The following is a 23,253-nucleotide window of genomic DNA, read 5'->3' as shown; positions in this document are numbered from 1 at the left end:
GGCGCCGCAGTTAGCGCGCATTGTGCGTGCGAACAGGCCCGGAATGGGTTTGACCCCGCGACCTCGCCTCGCCGCTCTCGGCACGGAGAGACGGCGAGCGAGGTAACGCGGCTGCAGCCGCTGCCAGAAGGCGGTGGCACTCAACTAGCGTCGCCGTTTGAGGGTCTCTTCAGTTTACATGTCTCAGGACCTCACTAAAACGATATATTTTTCTTTTTTCTTTGCAAGCACAGGTACCGCGGGAAAAAAATCGCAAGGCAAAAAAGAAAGCGGCGGGGGGGGGGGGGGGGAAATACCCTTACCAAGAGCAAGCGGCAAAGGAAGGGTTCGCACTTGATCGTTCTTTCATTCTTTGCATGTTCTTCTCGGAGTGACAGGTGAGGATAAAATTTTCGTCGTGACCAAGCGCCAGCGAAATTTGCTTCACTCGCAGCAATTAAACGCCACAGTTCTTCAATCGTAGCAGCTCTCAAGCTCTGCTTCAAACTATGAGCACGCTCGAGTACATTTCCCTAATTGACTGACGAGCCGCGGCAAGTTCGTCGCCGCAAGTGCAAAATTTCCGACACGAATAGAATAGCCGTAGCGAATAGCCTTTGCTATTCGATTCGTATTTGATTCGAGGGCTCGATATTCCAAATTTCCGAATATTGGTTTCCCTTCGACAATAGCGTAGAGATGCGAGTGAGCACTGTTCCAAATGATTCCGCTATAGGAGAGCCGCGATTGTTGCGCGGAGAGACCAACCAGTACCTAACTGTTACTTTGACAAAGGCTGGTCAACCAGGCGAAACCTCATGTATTGTGCCAAAGCAATGTGCGGTCGCACTCTTTGCTCTAAAATTGTATCTCCGAATATATATATATATATATATATATATATATATATATATATATATATATATATATATATATATATATATATATATATATATATATACACACACAGCCCGTGCGAACATTCAAAATTTTGACTCGAATAAGTAAGGCTTTTAGCGAGGATGTTCTTTGGGGGCACTTACCGAAGGCTTTTAGTTCTGGGGGGCTATTCTGCAAGAGTCCACCTAGTGGACTGTCCACTTCGGCCTGACGTCATCAGATGCGCGTTCTGTTGTTCTGAACTTCGGCGAGTACTGACGTCATCAAAAGGGAATCCGAACTTGCACTAAAATGCAGTGGAAGACCGCGTACCCGAAGAGCGTAGTGCCCGGGGCGCCCTGGAACTCACCTGTGACAACGTAAATCGAATGAAATGCCGTTTAGCCGCTTGCTATTAGTTTCGGTTGTGATTTGCCGAGTGAAGATATGAGACGAGCTTGGCCGCGTGACTGGTAACAACATAATGTGTCTTAAAATTTTATTTTCATCATCTTTTTGTACGGTATAGCGGCGTTTCACTTTTTTCTGGCATTGTAAACTGCAATTGCTAGTTTGCCACCAGAGGGCCACGTATCAAACCGAAACTCAAGATGGCAGCTGTTTGAAATGAATGAAACAGCTGACCACAAACCGTCGCTTACCGAGCATCCCCGTAAACTGACGGCAGCACAGTATGCCTTGTTGGTAGTGTTGGTAGTTGCTGTTTTGGTGCATTCGCTGACACTAGTGTTGGAACTGAAGCGCAAATATGACTGCGTCTACGCTTGAAGCGAATGGTGGACGCACGATCGTCGGCCACTGAGCGTGGGTAATCCCTGTAAAGTAGCGGTGGCAGTATGTCGTGTTGATGGTTGCTGTCTCGGAGAACTCTCCCATGGTACTGCTGAAATCGTTGTCAATGGGCGCGCACCAGACAGTGTATGCCTGGTCGTCACGACTGCGATGCTTCGAGAGAACTTGCAACTCGAATCGCCTCTAGTACCACACCGACAACTGTATCGTCTGCTGCGTCGACGAAATATGACGTTCAACGGTAAGTCGCGGCATTGAACAGACGGCAGTGATGTTGACTGCGCATAATAATCTTTATGCAGGCCCACAAGTTCAAGAAGAGTGTACTGCAAAGCGTTTATTCATGATGCTGAATAAAAGAGTCCAGTGGCGGTCTGTACGTTTTCCTGAATATTTTCTACCCCTCTGCAGTCAAGCTTCCAGACGACAGTGTTTGTCCATCACAGCGCCATGGCACCACGGGACATTGGCCCTCACATAAACCATCGGCAACAAGAAATTATAATTAACTTTATGGAGCGAAATCCCCGTTTAGTGAAATCAGGAGATCTGGACCCAAAATTCACAGCTCAGAGAAAAAAGGAAATGTGGGAGGAGCTCGCGAAATTGCTAAACGATGCCGGCCCTCCCACAAAGCCCGTGGTGCAGTGGCGTTGTTGGTGGAACCGATTTGTGAGTCGGGCCAGGGCGGACGCAGGAAACCTATCCGCCGAGATGAAGTAAGTAAACCAGGCGCGTATGCTTTAGGGTAACGTCTGTTTCGAGTGTTTACGCAAACCACATTGCAGGTCTACCGGCGGTGGACTCCTTGGGGGAGCGAAGGGCCGAGTGCTTGCCCTACTCGGGCCTGCGAGTACAGTACCGGTGCGGCCTGCGCCTTTCTTGAGCAGTCAATGCGAAGTGAGAATCTCCCTTTATATTTGTATTCCTTTAGAAAAGCCAGGATTGGCAGTTAGAAACCTTCACCTATCCTGTTACCTTGTTGAACTAAGCAGTAAGGAAGGGCATAATGAGATTTTGTAAATAAAACTAGTAGGCAATAAACAATGCTGGAGCACAAGTTTCCATTACAAATGAAAGCCTTGGAGGCAAGGTGTACCTAAATAGAGCAAAGCCTACTGGATTGCACAATATGCTTCACCTTTTGTAACTATTGTGACCAGTGTCTGCATCTCTTAAGCTTAACAATTAGTTTTTCTTCAATGCAGAGCGACTCCCAGCAACAGCAGCCAAACACCTCAGCTGTGACTGAGGTGTCACAGCCAGGCGACACCTCAGCACCTCGGCAGCAACCACCATCGGCAAGCACCGGCGTCACGGGCAGAAGGTGTGCTGCCAGCCGTAAGTGTGTGGTGTATGAACGTGTATGAAAGTGTGTGGTGTGTGAACGTAATTGCGACCTCGCGCCAAAAATGTGTGCATTGAATGTCACCATAGCTGTAATAGTGATATAGAAGTCCGTTGTACTGGTCACTGAAGATGAAAGGCACCTTGCAGTACTTTATGCATGTGAGACAAACATGTCCAGTGAAGAAAGAAAACCACAAAGAGAAGGTATACTCACGAGAGGTACTACAACCAATTGATTTTATTGCTGCTTGGTCAGTACCAGTGTACACACAGAGGCACAGCAAGGCAAAAAAGAAAGTAAGCACAAAAACCCTGAGCATGTGTTGGTGGGCTAATTCGTTAAGCATGATTACAAAGACGGCGCCGAATAAAACAACACACGAAGAAGGGGGACGTGCTGTCTTACGTGTCCCCCCTCTTCGTGTGTTGTTTTATTCGGCGCCGTCTTTGTAATCGAAAACCCTGTAGATCACCAAATAAGTTAACGTGGCGTTTGCTTGTTGCGTGCACATGTTGACATTTATTTTTCTAGCGAGGAACCTATACCTCATGAGAAAATTAAATTACGCAAAGGTTCTATGTGTACTGTGCGTGCGCAGTATACGTGTACTGGTTAGTGGTATGTCGAAAAATTGCAGTAACCTTCATAGCGGTGTTGCGATGAAGAGACTACGCAAAACCTATTGTTTTTATAAATTCGGGACACGATAGATTGAATGTAATGCCCTGAAATAAAAGATGCAATCGTTACAAACATGAGAAAGGAAGACACACTTTTCACATGTGTATAATGTTGCTTGTCCCCGTCTGCCACGGTGTTGTCATACATTACTTACCGATATGGCCAATTATACACGCTTCATAGCAAGTGTTTAAATGTGAAAGGCACGTAAAGCTTATTTGTCCACGTGGCGTATTGGTTAATAGGAAAACTGAAGGCATACAAGGAGCACTTGTTCGGACAGCACTGTAACCTAGTGGAACTGCTCATGAACGCTATACACACAGACATCGAAACAGCACTGAGGAAAAGGTGTGTCAGCAAGGCATGCCATACATTTTTTGGACGTATATTTGCTATTGCTATCCTGAAGCAGTAAGATGTGCACCTACTTGTAACTATGCATATGTGGTACGTCGTTATGCTGCAATCTCAGAATCATACAGCATGGCAGTGATTTGATAACCTATCGTTTTTTGCGTTTTGGGGGATCAACTTTATGGAACAGGACATGTAGTAACGCACCACTGTAAACTCATTGACCACTAGATGCTTGGTAAAGGACCAAGCATTCGCATTGACAAGGCAGTTATGTGTGGAAATGTCACCTCGAGCCACACATGCTTTTTTCATTTCATGTAATTTCCTTACAGACCGCAGAGTAGGAATATTACATAAAGGGCAATAACATTTGAACAAAACAAGCCTGCTCATATGTGAATATGCGATGCGAGGAGCCCAAGTGGATGTAAAATGCAATTAGGTGAAGCGTTTGAGTAATGCGTGTAAGAGTCTTGGTCATTAGTGGGTATGAAAGATGCTATGCGTGTGCTTGAGGCAACTTCATGTTTCAACCAACTCTCAGCTGTGCAGCAGATTGTTTAGCGTTCAGATTTAATTGGAGTGGTGAAGAGTCGAACAAACTGAACGCATACTTCATGGATACTCTGTTATTGAATGTTAACGCTACGTATGTTGTACATAATAAGTGCAAATGGATGCTGTATGGTTCAGGTTGTTTGGATATTTAGTAATGAGGCAATGCATGAATAAAGAATTTGTCCAGAAAGGTCTTTAAGTGTGAGCAGAACAAGGGCAATGTGAAAAACCGCTTCGAATGTATGTAGTATTATTGGTGGGCAGACAAACCTAACACATGGGAGATGCCCACAAAAAGGTAAAAAAAATTGAATGAACGCAACAACTACAGCACTCTGTGAATGTACACCTGCATGCTATGTATTCGTTGTATGTTTGAAAAAATATTGCACACTTTCAGTCATGCATGTGCGATTACCTAGTGGCTTGCTAACAAAGCTCGCCTATGCATGAAGCTAGGAGTGTAATCTAGGGGGTCTATGTCACTTCTGTTAACTGGCAGAGCTTCATATGGAAAAGTAATTTTGCACAACTTGCACAAATCAGAAGTGAAATTGTCAAGACTGAAATGCAACAAATGTAATTATGCAAATGGCATGCCACACAACACATACATACAGTCCAGACAAATGAACACTTGTATGACACCGTGTAATGTGGTTGCCGGCTGAGCACTCGCGAATGGCTGTTTCTCTCTATGAGGGGTACGGAAAAGAAAGATTAAGAAAGAACGAGAAACTTCCTAGGTACCTGAACTGTGCATGCTATTATCGACTGCCGGGGAATAGGATTTTGTGGGAAGTCGATATATTACAAGAAAGGTTAAATGCACAATGCAAACACTGTACTACACATAAAAGAAACGATGAGCTGCATTAGTTGTGTGGCTGTAAAAGCAACTGTAATTTCCATTTTAACATGCTTCTATTACAATTGCAAGGTTTATGCTCCTCACGTGAGACAATGAAGTATTCGTGTTTCAGGTATGAAGTGTATGCACAGTCAAGTCAAGTACAACGTGAAACGTGGTGCAGATGAATACTTGTATTGTTTTGCTAATGCTGCCATAATTGCACTGCTCTTCCTCAAACAGCGTAGTTACATTTTTTTTTGTCGCGCAGCTTAAAAGCTAGTGTGCTTCCGAAATTATGCAGGGCCTCCAAGAGCTGCATCAAGAGGCCGCTTGCTGCAGCAGGCTGTGGGGGACACCTCAAGAAGGGTAGCCCTCGCAGCCGCAAGAAATGAGGTGGCTGAAAAATTATTGGAAGAGTCCCGCAAGGTGAGATGGCAGTGCTGATAGAGTGTGTACGTGTAATTCAACCCGAGCGAATGAATTTTCGCCGCAGCCGAGTGCAGATGTGTAGTTGGTGAATAGAAATGAAAACAGGGAAAAAGTTCCTACAATTTAGCACGTAAAGCAAACTAGTAACTCAAATGCAGAGACAAGGAATGTATGGTACGAATGTTTGAATCTTCATTATGTACGTAACATTTGACATGAGAAGTATTGACTATTGTCTAGGGGATTCTGGAATGTGTTGCGCTTTTCTAGACGGTATGAACATAACTTAATGTGCAAAACAAAGTTGCGCATCACATGCAAGTTTATGCCCAGAAAAGTGAATTGAAGTCTTGTAACGAGCAGCTTGTAGTGCTTAGGCAGCCGCAATACCTTTTGTCACATGTAGTGCTGTTCAATACATTGTTATTCATGTGCGCATAGCTAGCATAAAATGCACTGATTTCTGCAATACAAAGTGATGAACCCTTTTATTGTTGTTTTCCTTTCGGGCATGAAACACCCCCAGCGGTTTTTATTTCTCAGATATTGCAAACGAAATGCCAGTTTCTTTTTTGTTTGTACAGAAAGAAAAAAATATGATGCCACCTGCAATGGCAAATGCTACCTTTCTGTAGTCCTCAAATCACTGGCACACAAAAGAAATGTCAAAGAAACGCAGAAACACATCAGTGTGTTGACGGCACTGAAAGGGTTCAGGTGATAGCTTATCAGGACCTCACGGCCTCCAGTACGAGTTTTATACACACTTCTGTAATCAGTTGAAAAGCACTGTAATGCAGCTACATGACATTTGCCAGACATATGGATAAGTGTAGCGTATCGAAACAGGGCGATGTTTATGTGAATTTGAGACACCTCATAATTTTCACCAATTCCTTCCCCCCCCCCCTGACCCCCTTTGGCATGGCTGAGAACCTTTCGTTATGAATAGCAATGTTGCACTTGCAATGGCCAAAATGCGAGATAGTTTCTCCTGGTGTCAGGGGCCACATCATGCCTGCGACAACAGCAGTATTTCTAGTGGTTGTGCTTCCAAACATTGAAGCGTTATTACTGGCACATTCATTTAGAAAACATACATACATTTGACAGAAAATGCATGATGTGCAAGTGGAACAATACAAAACTGTTTTAACTAGCTGTTAGTTGCATACCAATGTGTGCATAAGCAACCCTACATATCACAATGTTGCTTTGAAATTGAGTGCAATTGTTGCTTACCTATCGCCACAAGATAGGCGCACTCTTAAGTGTGGTAACATTGCATTGTTTTACACTGCACATTTGTCATTCTGTGGTGTTGACCTAACATGTTTTGTACATGTGACATTTCATTGATGTTTGCCTGCTTGCAGCATTTTCCTGGGTCTTGCACTGACCATGCAGTCCTGCTTGTATATGCACTCTGTGAACTTTTCCCGGGTCAAGCATTCTGTTGTCAGTCGCCCCTGAGATTGTGTCTCATTTCAAATGTTCTCAACAAATTTTGCTCTGCTCGCAAATGCATCAAGATGCCATGCATATCGCTGAACATCTGCACCCAAGCATGCTTTTCATTCATCTATAACGGCCGCTATAACTGTGCTGTAACCACACATCTGGCAATATCTGAATCTCATGTGAGAGTCCATAAGGTCAAGCAGCCATTGTCGATTGCTTTGTAGCACTTAATGTTTTTATTATGTTATTTGTGACGTCACATGTGTCTGTAGCAGCACACAGCACATGTAAAAGATTTATGCCAATTATGATGACAGAAATCAGCATGGAGCGACATATGATTGCATCAGACAGTTTTACAAACATGGCGTTGACAAGAACTGAAAAAAAACCGGCAATGCTACATAACAAGAGAGACGGACGACCAGCACATGACAATGCGAGGTACAGCTGTAGTTTTTATGAAACTAGACACCCGAGCGCGTTGCTAGTAAGGCAAATGAATAGCACTAACAATATCAATACAAATAAACATGTCAGTTGCAAAGCAGTGACGGGACAATTAGTAACATATGTGAGTAAGTACAAAACGCGCACTGTTAATGAATAAGTCCATTACAACTCATCACTGTTACCTGTAGAAATGGGAGGAAATTACACGACATCTGACTATCAATGCAATACATGCTTGCAGGTTTCACACAGAACTTGGCTAGCACAGGAACATGCATTCAATTTTAATTGTGGATCGAGAGCTATAGTGCAGTAGCAGAAAGAGTTGCACCAAAACCTACAGGTGAAAGGTGAATAGTACAGAGCAGTGAAACGAAGCTACGAAAGCTTTGTTTCGCAGAACAGGCTTGCATATGTCCTGGGTCGTGAGGTTGACATTACATAGAGTGCATTGTTCACTTGTCTATGTATTTAACAATCAGACATGTTGCAGTGCCTACCCAACAGTACCCCCTCAGAAAACAATACGTTGGTACGTCCTTGCAGTGATGCAAGCAGTATTGAGATTGAGAGTGCACACATGCAAGTAGGAGTCACAGTAGGCAAGCACTAGCAAGTTGACGTGATGTGCTGCCATTGCAACACTTCACCCAAATGCGGATGCAAACATCATTCGGCAACGTCACCATGACGAAACAGCACTGGATGAAATCTATACAAGAGCAAAGTTGCGCTCGACCTACCATTAGGCATGCAGGCCATTTATGCAGTATGTGAAACTAGCTGTTGTTCTGCTGACCCAGAGGCACAGGCCAGACTTCCATGCCTGTCAAGTCACACCTGCACCACGCCAGATGATCAATCACCGAGACCCTATGCAAACGCTGCATTAGCCTGTCCTGGCTGGGCCGCAATAGACAAATTAGTCACATGCGAATTGCCACCTGTGCAAAAAGCACAGTTTTGTGCCGGTGAAGGCTAGCCATGTTCACTTACAATACGTGGTTCAAGTGACAACCCTACTAATCGTTCATTAGATTGTCTACACGTTTCGCATGCCTGGCTTTGACCCAACCATACTCTTGTGTTCCCAGTGCTGCTGCATGCTGGTAGAGTGAAAGTAGTAGCCTCGTTCTGTCCGTTACATTTTCGCAAGATTTAATGACAGCAGGTCAGAACGTGGCAGCACATTTGTTAGGCGGATGTGTACGAAAGAGCCCAAGTTTGGATGAATGTGTCGGTGCTTGTGGCACTGCATGTGCATGTGCTTCCCCGTCGAAGACGACTGCATGTTCAGCAAAACTCTGCCTTTCACAGTAACATGTGTAGAAGCATTGCTGATGAAAGATTTTTATTGCAGCAAACTGCTGAGCTGCGGGTGCTCAACAACGAGGTCGGCAGGCTGGCCGACGCCATGGAGCGGCAGGCCGACGCCCTGGAGCGGCAACTGAGGCCAATATCGGAGTTGGCCACAGTCCTGGCCTCATTTCTAACAAATTACACACCACAAGTTTAGTGGTTATATCTAACGAATGTGTATGTATTAAAAGTTCTTAAAAATACCAGCATATGTTTCAAGGTTTACTAGTAATGTAGTGTGGCAATGTCACAGGTGAAACTGCCCCAAATTATTTTTCAGCAATTCTTGGAGCAAGTAACATTGCGTGTTAGAGCAGTCTGGAGCAGACATAATTGTATTTTGGATCAATTTGGGGCACAAAATATTCATTTTGATGCAATTTGGGGCAGGCCAATGTCAATTTTGGTGGAATAATGGAATTTACAGGGCACTTCGAAAGCACATAGGTACATTAAAGACCAACACGAAAACAACATTACAGTATGTAAAGAGGCAGCATTGTGCATGTTTTTGTGCATAAAGGCAAGAGCATTTGTGGCACTATCATCTAACTGCACATTCCCGTGCCATAGCTGATAACTGCAATGTTATTAAATCATGTGGCGCAATCAACGCGGTCACACAGCTTCTAGTTCACGATATGTCACTGCAGACGCAGAGAGCCGTGACCAACTCCGGGCTGGTGAAACTTCTAGCTATTCCAATCTGTTTTTGCCGCAATAGCAATTATGTGGACGCTGTAGGCGCATTTCCGCCGTCGCTGTAGCCATGATGTTCCAGATTAATTCCAGGGGCGATAACGACGTTGGCGTGTACTGTATGCTGTAAAGTATGTGCGAGTGAAAGCGTGTGAGGATGGGTCGACGATGCCATTTGACGAACTCAACATTTAATGAAGTACATTCTAATTACAACCTCCCAAGTGTACGTACATGCGCCGGCCACTAGCGTGAAGCGCTGAAAAGTCTGCTGTTGTGAGCGAAAAAATTCATGTGGGAGGCTCGTTGGCTAGGTGTGCAGCATGTGAACAGCTGTTCCCCCCCTTTTTTTATATAGAATTCCCTCCCTGTTCATGGCACAATCCTCTCAACATTTTTGTTTTTGGCGCAGTATGGAACAGGAATTCACCTTTCTGTCAAGATGGTGCAATTGACAAAGGAGTTCCAGCTTTGCAATAATGTTGTGAGGTACCATGCACTTCCAGTGCTTTTCAAGTATGGATAGGCACCGCACATCTTTGTTGTGCCATTGGAGTATAGAAGAAAGCCGATTTTAAACTAATTCTTGCACCCTCACTGCCAACACAACATCACGTATACTTCGTGTAGCTTACACAAATGCATGCCAAAGCTATGAATTACATGGATTAGTAGTTTGCGTCCGAGCCGCTAACTGATGTCACCATTTCTTCCTACGCTCATGCTGAAAGGAAATACTAATAAAGTGTTACGCACGCACACTTCTTTGCAGTACAAACGAGCATAACTTGTCGGTTTAAGTAAACCGCTCCTCGATGATGGGACACAAATGTCTGTCCGCCTCAGACAGAGGAAAAATCTCGTCATGTTAACGACTTCCAGCATAAATAACTCTCGATGTGTGTCACAATGTAACACACGTAGGAAACACTATGGAAGTATTCAACAACGAACTGAAGGGAACATGACGAATATGGCCAATCATTCAAAGAGGTCAAATTCTATTAAAAGAATTGTCGCACGACACCATTTGAGCAAGCACAGTAACAGCACAGTCCACATAGCATGTCTTCCAGTGCATACAGAACAACAAACTGTTGCCACAAAAGTTTGAGTGCGTTCCTTAACAGCTTATGCTATCGAAACCTAAGCTGCATGTTAAATAATTCACATGGACATAAAGGCGGTGGAAACTACGGCTTGGCAGTTGAACTGCATGCATTTCTTGGTTTCGGTCATGAGTGAACATGACCTCGTAGGGGCACATGGAAATACCCGGTAATAAGAAGCTTGTCTTTGTCAGCCATGCAACAAAAATCGGACTTTCTCAGTCACAGCAATACAGGCGACACATTGAGATACACATGATAATGCAACATAGATCGTAACGTATCATTTAACCAAATAAGGTGACCAGTGAATTTTGAAACGCACCGAAAAACAAAAAACTTCGTATGATGAGCCCCACACTGCTTTTAACACAATGCTTAGTTTCCGTTGTAAATTTATTTTCAAAGTTGTGCAACACAATAGAAGGGAATGAAATTTAAATTTTGTCAGCCACTCAAACGAGGAACAATTGCGCAAGTTGCACTTTTTAACATGAACCGCATAGTTCGAGTTCGCAAAGGTGTTGCAAATATGCTGCCAATTTAATATTGTACATCATAAAGCGTACTTAATGTGCAGCAATGCTACATAAGCTGTACCACGTTTGAAGGTCATTGTTGGGTGTCATTCACACTCAGGTACATATAATCGTGTTATGTTTCACGTCGTGGCGACCTTCTTTCATTAAGCTTTCCGAAATTGCCTGTTAGCGGATTTGTAGTAAAATTTGCGCCTATGTTACGCACAGGTGCCATTTTTCTTGTAATACCGCAATTTTTATTTCTTCTTAGGGTTCAACACATTTCAATGCGATTGCTGTGATGGTGATGTTACGCAAGCGACTTGTACAGTTTGGATACACTTTAAATGGAACCTCTGGTGTTTGTGTACATTAGGATGTTTTAATATCCAAATGCCGCTGACATTACTGTTACCAGTGGAATGGCATAATTGGCTTAGAAGCTCATCCGTAATTTCAAATTGCGAATAAACCTTCGATTGCTCAGACACAGTCAGCACTGCAGGATCGATATTTTTTGAGCCCACTGTGCAAGGCAGCTGACATGCCCAAACACAACACCGTGTGCTGCAGGTAGACAAAGAAAAGCATCGGTTGTGACGTATCTCACAATGATGATTGCTGGCCATCGACTCGTGCGAAAGGGTCCTAGCTTCGTCGTTTGTGGTCTAAGTGGTCGTGTAGTGTACGATATCACAAACACGGGACGCCAAGTGCAGAGTTATACATGCGTGGGCATGGCCCGGGAGCATGCAACCAATATTTGAGGTTCGTGATAAGGAAAACTAATTCATGTTTAGTCACATCGTTTGGCATGAACAATTAAAGTGCAAAAGGGAACGTATACTCAACATTTCTATTTCAAGGCCAGAGGACATAGAAAAATTTCCCACGTTGCCCTTTCAGTGACCATTTTCAATTGGCTGTGAGAATGACCTCCCTATTAGATATATGGTGGAGGCTACAAAATGCTTCAACTATTTAAAGAAAAGGTAGTACGCAGCACTTTCACATGTTTAGAAACTTCTGCAACATTGCAGGTTAGGAAAGTATTACACATTCACCTCGAAGTGACGCTTTTGTGTTATAAGAAGCAATCACGTGCGATTACATCCATAAAAAAATACTGCTCCTCCACATACGGTGAATGTATCAGTCCCACTTTCATTGAGCAAAAATTGTTCTTGCAGCCTCCATGCATTACAATTGCTTCACGCAAACCTTTCGTGTATGTGTTTGAAGAAAGCTGTTGCTCCTCGAAGATTAGCAATTGCACACTGCATGGCTCATACGAACACTTGCAGTAGACCTCCTTGCTCTACAGTGGTGCAACAGAGTTGATACCAAGTTGAGAAGATTCTGCCGAGGGAAATGCGAGACTGGACCCACTACCACGTCACAGCTATGATACTAACGGAATTTCACAAGGCCGACAGTACAGCAACAATTGAACAACAGTTCTGGATGACGCATTATTGACAACAAAGTAGCGACACGATGCACACGATGGTGTGGTGATGATGGCGTTACGGCCACTGAACGTCAACCATGAAATGTTGAAGCTGTGTAGGAAATATGATGACAATGGCCTAACACACACACAGCGAGATGACATGATGCTGGAATTCATGAACCTGGTATGCTGACAAAAACAGGATGACAATGGTGTCATCACAAGATCAAAGCCAATGATGGAGATGGTATTGTGCGATTCTGACTCAGAGATGCGGGCACAATGAATGCAACGGCATGACTGATGTAGGGTAGCAAAGTGGACTCAGTCTGGTTAAATTCCCTGCCTTTCCTTCTTCCCTTTGTCTCTCTCTGTCTTATTGAATAATAACAGCTGATTTCACGGTATGACGACAACGGCATAGGCAGCAGCACGATATGCAATGGAAAGGCAGTGACAGTGATACTGAAAATGACACAAATACGATGAAGTGACAAGAAAGAAATCACAACAGCATTAGGGGGATGAAGTAATGGCAACATCGCAACTGCATGCTATAATGCCATTACGCTATGATGCTGGGATGTTGCAATGATGTGCAACCATTCTTACTGCTCTTCTTTTCTCACTGTTCATGCAAGATGCACGGTGCATTACATTCATGACTGTCAACAGAAAGCGAGAACACCACAGCTACACATACCCACACTGCACAACACACAGCCACACAGGAGTCGCGTCTCAGAGGCAGTAAACTGCTAGCTTCAGCCAAAACACAGCACACAAGCAAAACTGCGAGTACATGTACCCACACTGCACGACACACAGCCACACAGGTGTCGCGTCTCAGAGGCAGTAAACTGCTAGCTTCAGCCCAAAACACAGCACACAAGCAAAACTGCGAGTACGTGTACCCACACTGCACGACACACAGCCACACAGGAGTCGCGTCTCGGAGGCAGTAAACTGCTAGCTTCAGCCCAAAACACAGCACACAAGCAAAACTGCGAGTACGTGTACCCACACTGCACGACACACAGGTGTTGCGTCTCAGAGGCAGTAAACTGCTAGCTTCAGCCCAAAACACAGCACACAAGCAAAACTGCGAGTACGTGTACCCACATTGCACGACACACAGCCACACAGGAGTCGCGTCTCAGAGGCAGTAAACTGCTTGCTGCAGCCCAAACACAGTGAAGGAGAAAAATTGGGAGTAACTGTAGTCCCACCACACGGAGCACAGTGACGCACATGTGGCGCCGTGCCGGAAGCAAGCTCATTGTGCATAACTTTCTAGCTGTCCAGTGCGTGACGTTGCGCTCGACGGCGAGCTCGCTGAATGTGCAGCAAATGTGCATTGCGGCTGATGCCATACAGTGCAATTTGCCTGTCCCGTGTGGCCTTTCCCCTTGCGTACAGCGTTCTGCCGCCACGGGTCGGACCGCCGTCATCACTTGGCAAGGCGTCGTCATCGTCGTCGTCGTCATCCTCACCGGCAATGTTGCTGTCGTCGTCAAGAAGCGGCTCGCTGGCGTCGAGACATAAGTTATGCAGCGCTGCACAAGCCGCGACAATCTTTTCCGCTACAGCGGGGCAGTACTGCAGCGCACGATAACGCTGCAAGCAGCGGAACCGACTCTTCATAAGGCCGATGCAGCGCTCCACCACAGACCTCATCGACGCGTGAGCTTGATTAAAACGGCCCTCCGGAGACGATAGCGCGGGATGTCCCGGAACCGGCGTGATGAGCCATGGCTCCAGTGGGTATGCACTGTCGCCTGCAGAATAAATGTAGCGCAGGAATTGCGCCGAATTCATTATAGACATTGGCTGCGGTTCACAAGCGCGTTTATATGCATTTCTGTACTCACCAAGGAGAAACTCTCCTCTGTGGACGATTTCGGTGTCGGCGAAAATGCTCCGAAGGGCTGAGCCACGCCATACGTATGCGTCGTGACACGAGCCGGCGAAGCGAGGGTCGATGGCCAGCACTCGCATGTTCGAGTCGCACACCTGTGAATTGCAGTATATCAGTAAATTAAGTTGTTGTCGCGCGTTGGGATTTCGTATATATCATGAGTACATTAGGTAGAGCGTGCTTACCACCATGGTGTTCAGCGCGTAGTATCCCTTCCGACACCAGTACGTCTGCTTCTCGGCTGGGGGCAGGTCCGGGCCGGCTATAGCGATGTAGGTGCCGTCCACGCATCCCACGACGTCAGAGATGTTGCCGCTCCGCAAGAAACCTTGCTTGACGAGCGCTATCTCCGATCTCGTACGCGGAAACGACACCCAGCGCTGTTCGGTGCCGACACAGGCGATCGCTTCCGATACCGCGCGAACGCAGCGGCTGACAGACGGCTGGGACAGCGATACGGTGGCTTCGCTACCGACAGCCGTTTGGAAGCCACCGGTAGCATAAAACCGAAGGGCGCAAATCACCTGATCTTGAACGGTGAGCCCTTCTCTCTCGCGCGCCAGGTCGTCCGATAACTGCTCGCACAGCCACATCGCCGTCGTTTTCGAAAGGCGAAAGTGCCGCCGAAAAGACTCGTCGGACATGGCGAACGGGTCCCGTTGTTCTCGAAGTCGCCTCTCTCCTCCGTGATCAAAAAGCAAAAAAAGCAGGCTCGCATCCATCGTTGTGCTGCGGTCTACTCCAAACAAAGGAATCGCAGAAAGATCCGTTGATGCGCGGTGACTGTTTGAATCACGTGAACGCGCCGAAGCATGTTCAGTTATCACACAAAACGTGAAGAGTAAGTGCAACACCACTGACGTCAGTCTGACGTTTCAGAAAGGAACCGGAAGCTAGGAGCGCCGGTCGGCATCGTCATTCGTAGACCTACAGCCAATCAGCGGCGGCCGAAGTGGACAGTCCACTAGGTGGACTCTTGCAGAATAGCCCCCCTGATATTGGACGATTGTCCAGTTGGTCTAGCATTCTGCACATCACTTCTCTCTGGGCAATATATCGCGGGCAGACACAGATAATGTGTGCGAGCGTCTCATCGCTGCTGCATGCGTCGCACGTGGGGCTGTTGGCCATTCCTACAAGGAAAGCATATGAGTTTATGAATGCAACGCTTAGCCACAGATGGTACAGCATGGTCTGTTCACGTCGTGTTAACCCAGGCGGTAGATGCATCCGTATATCCTGCGGTCTACGGGGCTCCGCTCTCTATACATAGTGTACGCGGTTTGTTCGTGCTCGTCTCTCCTTCTCTGTTTATCTCCCTTAACCCTTCCTGCTCTGTAGGGTAGACAACCGCAGCTACCTCTGGTTAACCTCCCTGCCTTTGTATGCCTCATTTCTCTCGTGACTCGAACAGTCTCTGCTATTCGAGTTTTATTCGATTCTAGAATTCTCTATTCGAAGTTGTCGAATGTTCGTTTGTTTTGAATTTATGTACAGGATACGATTTAATTTATGTACAGTTTCGTGGAAGAGATAACGGTCAATGTAACGAGTGTTCCGAAGGATTCTTCTGCTGGAGACCTGCGATTGCTGCGCAGGGGCACCGGTTAATAAGCGAGCGCACTGGGCCAGATAACTTCTGCTTTACAATTTCTAGTCATTAAATCATAATTGACTCGCTTTTAGGCATCCTATTTTCGAATTCACCTAAATTTATTCCTTGGCCAGTCTCATTTGTCAAGTTTGCATCCCTTTGAATTAATGTGTGGCGCTGCAATATCACACTTATCTTCTTCGGCTAACAAAGCAATGTACGTGCAGCTGTTGACATCTGTCCCTTGTTTCAGGACTAACTGTCGTGGTGCCTCCCCCAGCTTACAGAAAATAGTTGTTTGTCATTTACAAGCTCCTCAGTTATTAGGACGTCTAATTCTGAACGGTATTGCATGCATGTGTCGAGCTATATAAGCCTGATTTCTCTTTTACCAAACGGACTCCGCGCTAACTTCCTATCTAATGTTGCTTCAAAAATTAGAAAAACAAATGTATTCGATTCCATTAGAACATTTCTCTATTCGAACGCCCCTAATATACACATGACTGCGGCCACAGGACGCTGCTTCTCTCGCCTGCGGTAATGGGGCACAAACCGTTAAGCGCATCCTGTTGGAATTTCACAGTATCCATCCGGCTATAAAAGTGGATGACGTAGGCTGTCCGAAGCTCTGGATTTTAGAAACTCCAGTAGGGAAGACAGAAACAAACTTTATTGCTAGAGGAAACAGAATGAATTTGGGGAAGGGGGGTGGTGGAGACTTTAGCGAGACATGGCTGGGAAGTTTCGTGGCCCAAAGGAAGGGATAACGTGCAATGAAGCACGAACTTTCTATTCAAGTTATAGTAGATTATAGCATTTAAGGACCACTATAGTACAAACAAGTAAAAAGAACGAGCATGGGAGCACGTGCCACCACTTTATTTCAAAGCAGATCGTAATAATAATAATAATAATAATAATAATAATAATAATAATAATAATAATAATAATAATAATAATAATAATAATAATAATAATAATAATAATAATAATAATCACGACCACCGCCATCGGAGCTCTCGCCCTCTGTCAATTTAAGATTACGGATCTATCTGGTTTCCCTTCAATCTTTTCCTCAATTTAGCCAATAAGGAATCTGGACATCTAATTTGAGCGATTATAGCCTATAGAGCCACCTGGATGTATGGCTAGTGAGTGCATAGAGCCTTTTCACTGCGCTCCTGTGGCCACCGCCATGCTTAATCACGTGGTGGCGCTTTTACTGCTAGCATTATACCCGGCCTCCGCTGCCTCTGTTTACAACGGTTGTTTACAACGTTGGGGCCCAACAAGCCGCTGTTTCGGTACATTTCGCCGACAGATGACTGCGTGAATGATCCGAAGTCTTGGTGAAAGTTTCAAATAACATTTAAATGTCGCATACTCATTCTTATGAGTTCATTACACCTTTTCCGAATGCTACGATCACTGCCACATAGTGTGCCTACTAGAAGGCAGGGCTAGAAATTGTTTTCTAAGACACAGTGGTACGTACTACGAGCCGCTCTATTAAGTCAGGTTTACCATGTCATTCGCTCATCGTCGTTTCTTGTGTCTTGTGACAACTTGTGGCTTGGAAGCCACAAGTATTCATGTTTTTTGGTTCAGTAACGTTCCTTTGGCGCAATGTCATCACATTATTTATTTTCTAAGTAAGCACTCGTGATTGCGCTAATTGCGCAACAATTGTTTATACCACACTCCGAGCTTGAAACACCCATGCTGAAATTTTGTAGTAGACAGAAAATACGTAATATCATTCATCACTCATTTACGTTGTAGCTCGTGATGATACGTTCAGCATCGAGCATTTATGCGTAACATACGTAAACCCCACTCATTGGTCGGCATACTCCAGCGAGTGCACTCATGTCTAATACGTGACTGTGAGTCTCAGTGAGTTTCCATGACAGGGGAGGGATATTAGTGGAGACGAGAAAAAATAATATTTGCAAGCGCGATAGAGCGTTCATTAAAGGTGCGGTGTTATCTGGCCATCATATTTGCCTGAAAGCTTTACCTTTGGTAAAAATATAATCACGAAATTGTTCCGCTGAAGCAAGGAGGAGGAAAGAGAAAAGAAGAAGGCAGGGAGGTTAACCAGAATAACGTCCGGCTGGCTACCCTACACCGGGGGAATGGGAAAGGGGAAAGCAAAGATCACAGAGAGAGAGAGAGGAGGGAAGAAAGAAGGAAATCGCGGCAAGTTCGCTGACGCGTGTGGTTTTACGGAAATTGCATTAATATTCACAGGTGGTCGCACAAACCCGTCGTCCTTAAGAAACACAAAAGCGCCTTCACCGCTTTATGGGCCGACGGGCGATGGGGGCGGTGTTCCAGCAGCACCTGCACAGAAAGCGGCCGATTGTCCAGTTTTGTCCGCTGAAGCAAAAGCTTCCGTTGAGTATAGATGGTGGTTGGACATTTCATTCCCTGGTTGTGGCGCAAGGAAACATGCACGAAGAAAACGTGGGAGGATGGTAGCTGCAGTAAAGCCGAGTGAGCATAACACCATTAACGAGTCGTACACCTGTTTTTTTCGAAGCTGCTTCATTGTGAATAATACACTATAAGCTGATCGACATTTAGTACAGACTCGTGTCAGAATGCCGCAGTTGTCAGTTCACAAACTCGGCAGCAACTTTTGTGAAGTGTGTACGCGTACAACATATTGAGCAGGTTTTTAAACGTTTGGGGGGTTTGACGTCCTGAAACTGCGCCCAGTGAATTATGAGGGACGCGGTGTAGGTGTTAAGGGCTCGCGATTCATTTCGACCGTCTGGTGCACTTTGACGTGCCCCGAAATCTATGGGCACAAGAGCGTTGTTGCATTCCACCCCTTTCGGAACGCTCCCGCCGCGACAGGGAATCGAAACGCCCCGGAGCCGACGGGGCCGGTCTTGAAACAACAAATGGCTAGGCGCGCCGCAAGCGCCATCTGTGAGCGAACTGGCCGGTGAAGAGGTTCTATAACAATACCAGTGCGCACGGCCGTGAACGATAGATACACGGCTGAAAGGCTTTCAACTGCGATGCTCCTCTTCGTATCTAAAGTGTCGCCGACCAAGGATCTGAAACAAAGCCGCGGTGAGTGTCGCAGCCCCCTTTAGTCTGTATCCGGAAGCTTTCTGACGGCAGACGAAAACGCTACACGACGAGCGCGCACCCCACGACGCGAGCCACGCTTTAGCGGTTAAGCTTGTGTGACGAATGAGCATGCGAGTTGGACGCGCGGTGGGCCGATGCCAAATGATTGCGCCCAAAACTTTCTCGTTGCACCTTCAGTAAACTCGTTCAACGCGAAATACAGATGTGGCGCGCGCGCAGTTGTGCCAGATATAAATTACGTCGGGTGGTTGGACATAACATATGCGTTATAGCTATACGTTTCGAAGGATACATTATGCACGACGTGTGAGAGGAAGGAGATGACACCTGCGACAAAGAAAGAAAGAAAGAAAGAAAGAAAGAAAGAAAGAAAGAAAGAAAGAAAGAAAGAAAGAAAGAAAGAAAGAAAATGCAACTATAAGGATGCACGAATCGCAACCGAAACGCAAGTATGACCTCCCATGCAGCGCGAGTTATAAGCGTGCACCGACGAGCCAGAAAGCGAAATTGGTCATTAATCACGCGGCGGGCCGTCGGCAGTTGATAAAGATATAGCGTGTGGAGAATAAGAGAGATTGGCGACTGCGCAGACGCCCTAGTGAGCACAGTTGAGTAGCTTCTCTCTTCCCTTTTTCATTTGATCCCTACAAGCGACAGTCAGCGAATACATACGTTGCATTCACGTTTCCACTTTCTTCACTCTTTACCTTCGGAAAATAAAAGATTTTTCGACTCGAAGTGCGAAAATTGAGCCCCCTTTTAAATAAAAACAAAACCCTAAATCTTAGAGCAAGGAAAACGGGAATCAAGGCTAGGGTGGGCATAATTTTCCTGATTACTAACTGATGCGTTGTCATTTCTCACGAGATGTTATTGTCAAAGTATATGAACCAACTATACAGCCCCGCAGTGCGCTGTGCGCTTCGTTGAGTAAAATTCTGCTGTTTGTATAGTGTTACCACGGAGAAATAATGCGATTGTGTTTGTGTGCGTTTCATTGCTGCAGGCGGATTTAGTATATAGGCTTGCGAACCTCGAACATGCAACCGTCGGTTGCCTTTAGCATGCGTCAGATAAACCACTGTCCCCTAAGAAAACGAGGACACACACGACCTTCTGCCGAAGAGAGAGCAAGGAGAGGAAAGGCAGGGAGGTCAATCAGACAAGCGTCTGGTTTGCTACCCAACCCTGGAGGTAAGGGAAAGGGCGAAAGTGTCCCTGTGCATCACCGCACGTGCATTCAGTGCTCCCTCTCTCCCTCTTTTCGACCTTCTGCCAAAGCCAGGTGATAACCTCGCGAACTGCAGCGCAAAGTTTAGCTCGGAACAGCACGCATGAGGGCCTCGAGTTCATGGTTGCATGCACGTGTAAAGAAAAAAAAAAGATGCGTCATACGTCACCCACCATGCTGGCGTGTAGGCAGTCGTCGTCCGCTGCTAATTGAGGGGAGAATTCTTGGTGCAGATCACGCAGGGTTTCCTATAACAGAGAGACGCAACCATGAGAACTGTGTCCGCGTCATCGACTTCGAGTATAGATGCTCATACTAGGCTCGTTGAAATGCGTGTTTCAAGGCAATATCGGCTGCTAAATTCATCCCCAAGAAGGGAAGAGGCGTGCACTCTTCCGACATCTTGCTTCTCTTCTTGACTATGGATGGAGCAGACGACTCTGCCTTATGCAACGGGGCTTTTTTTTTTTCTTCCAGTGGAAGTGCTTTATTATTATTTTTTTCACATAATCATGGTTATACAGATATCTGGACTGATAGCCAAGGAAGGCTAGTTTGCGGTCCAGTGACAAATCACAGAAGACAGGTCAGGCGCAGATTTTACCAGCACTGTATTACGGAGCACGTCATGAGTTATACAGACAAGAAACATACTGAAAATACCCGTACATAATGAATTCAAGTAAGTTAGAGATTCTGGTTATCCAGAAAAAAGAATTTGCTACACTGCTGGAAGTTACGTGCGGTTTTAACTTGTAGGGGTAAAATATGCCAGAATTTTGTGCCACTGAATTCAATTAACCTTTCGCCGTTTCTCACGCTTGCTTGGCGAGTGAATGGCCCTGATTCCATGCCACCTATGTTAAGCGGTGGCACACTTGGTCACCTTGGTGCGCCTATACTTGCACTTTATTTTCAAGGAGCTACGCTAGCGCAAGCTTACAATGTGACGCCTCATGAATGTTAAGCGGAGCATTGAAACACACGTACATGTTAATTTCATGCGCAAGGAAGACAAATTTCCCACACATGCGCGCCATTATGGCATCTTGGTGAATTGATAAAATTATAGTCCATTAGCGATAAGTTAATTACATATGGGGGGAAGATTTACGAGAATTTCGGAGCAGAAAGCTTTAAGTGACTTGGAGATGGCACCGCCTCGCCGCGTTTCTTTTTTTATTTTCTGTAAGAAGCACATTAACTCTTGAAGCTTTGCCCAAAGTACGCTACTTATGTTGTTCCTCTCTTGCGCGCATTGAAATACCATAGGACTTAGCACGAAGCGACCGTGTTGTTATTGTTGTTATCAGTGTCGCCTGCTTCAAAACTGCGGCAATCTAGTCGCCCGTGGTCTTTTTCAGTTTTGCTGCGCCAACTTGTTGGGGAAAGAAAAATACAATAAACGCTGTTCATTGTACACCTGTTGTACTATAAGGTCGTACTTAATGTCATTGTTACTATAAGGTATTTGTGCTTATAAAAGTAAAAGTTACCTTTTTTTTTATCTTGCAGAGCTCGCAGACTCATCTCAAGTCCCATGTGGTGCGCGCAGGTGTGCGAGCAAAACAGCAGGAAAGCTTCACTAAAGGAAGTTTTTATCCCTCAATCATCTCCATATAAGAAAACGCAAAACACGGTTGGGGTGGGGAGATAGAAAGGAAACCGAGAAATGGTGCGGAGAAAGAACGGACTTGCACCCATAACGTCGAGTGGCAATCCGAGATGTATGTTGCTGAGCACAAGACACCCATACATCGTCGAGGGCTGTGAATGTGTGCACGATGTATTAGGATGAAAGGATAAAGCCTACCGCGCGCTGTCTATAAAATTGATAAAAGACCGAAATACACGAACTTCAAATGCAGGATTTCGCTGTTGTTTCTCCGGGCACTTAACTTCTCGTTTACTACTATTAGTATTTTTTTAAACGTTTTTATTTGCAATCGCTTTCTTGTGAACCAGTAAGAATACGAATTTCCCTCTCCGTGGTGACTGAGTGGCTACGGCTCAGAGAACGAGGTCACCGCGGTTCCATTCTCGCTGCGGCAGCCGCATTTCGACAAAAGCCAAATGCAAAAAATTCGCGCGTTCTTACATTTAGGCGCACGTCGAAGAATCTCGAGTGGTCAAAAAATTAACCTGGAGCGTTCCACTGTGGCTTCCCGCTAAGCAGTTTCGTTACGTCGAAACCGAGACTTTATTATTATTATTATTATTATTATTATTATTATTATTATTATTGTTGTTGTTGTTGTTGTTGTTGTTGTTGTTGTCGTCGTCGTCGTCGTCGTCGTTGTCATTGTTTGTCAAATGCGAGTTTGATCACGACCTTAGAATCTAATCGCACAAAATAACGGAAGCTCAATGCTATACATTGAACCCTGCTGTATATAGGAACACTGAAAAGCGACGCCGCGACCATGCGCTTTTAAAAAATA

At 45.4% G+C, this 23,253-nt stretch overlaps 1 protein-coding gene and 2 long non-coding RNA genes across 3 annotated transcripts in view; 1 reads left to right on the top strand and 2 right to left on the bottom strand.

Moving 5' to 3' along the window:
- Window positions 1–23,253, bottom strand: part of LOC135920369 (uncharacterized) — a 199,414-nt gene that overhangs the window by 62,761 nt on the left and 113,400 nt on the right. Inside the window, exon 2 of the long non-coding RNA XR_010570235.1 lies at window positions 20,986–21,060. This is a non-coding gene — a long non-coding RNA (uncharacterized lncRNA). The remainder of the gene's footprint in view (window positions 1–20,985; window positions 21,061–23,253) is intronic.
- LOC135920364 (uncharacterized) lies at window positions 1,591–3,002 on the top strand. Its single transcript, XR_011509463.1, has 3 exons — window positions 1,591–1,912; window positions 1,974–2,571; window positions 2,880–3,002. It is a non-coding gene; the product is annotated as an uncharacterized lncRNA (long non-coding RNA).
- On the bottom strand, window positions 14,082–15,469 carry LOC135920376 (putative nuclease HARBI1). The gene is made up of 3 exons (XM_065454622.2): window positions 15,062–15,469; window positions 14,830–14,971; window positions 14,082–14,736 (listed from the first exon to the last, which is right to left on the bottom strand). The coding sequence occupies exons 1-3, from the start codon at window positions 15,467–15,469 to the stop codon at window positions 14,252–14,254; spliced, it is 1,035 nt and encodes a 344-aa protein (XP_065310694.1). The 3' UTR covers window positions 14,082–14,251.

Source organism: Dermacentor albipictus, unplaced genomic scaffold (assembly GCF_038994185.2).
Source record: "Dermacentor albipictus isolate Rhodes 1998 colony unplaced genomic scaffold, USDA_Dalb.pri_finalv2 scaffold_13, whole genome shotgun sequence".
NCBI classification, from domain to species: Eukaryota; Metazoa; Arthropoda; class Arachnida; order Ixodida; family Ixodidae; genus Dermacentor; species Dermacentor albipictus.
Note: the sequence above shows the minus strand (reverse complement) of the source record. Positions and strands in the feature narration are given on the sequence as shown.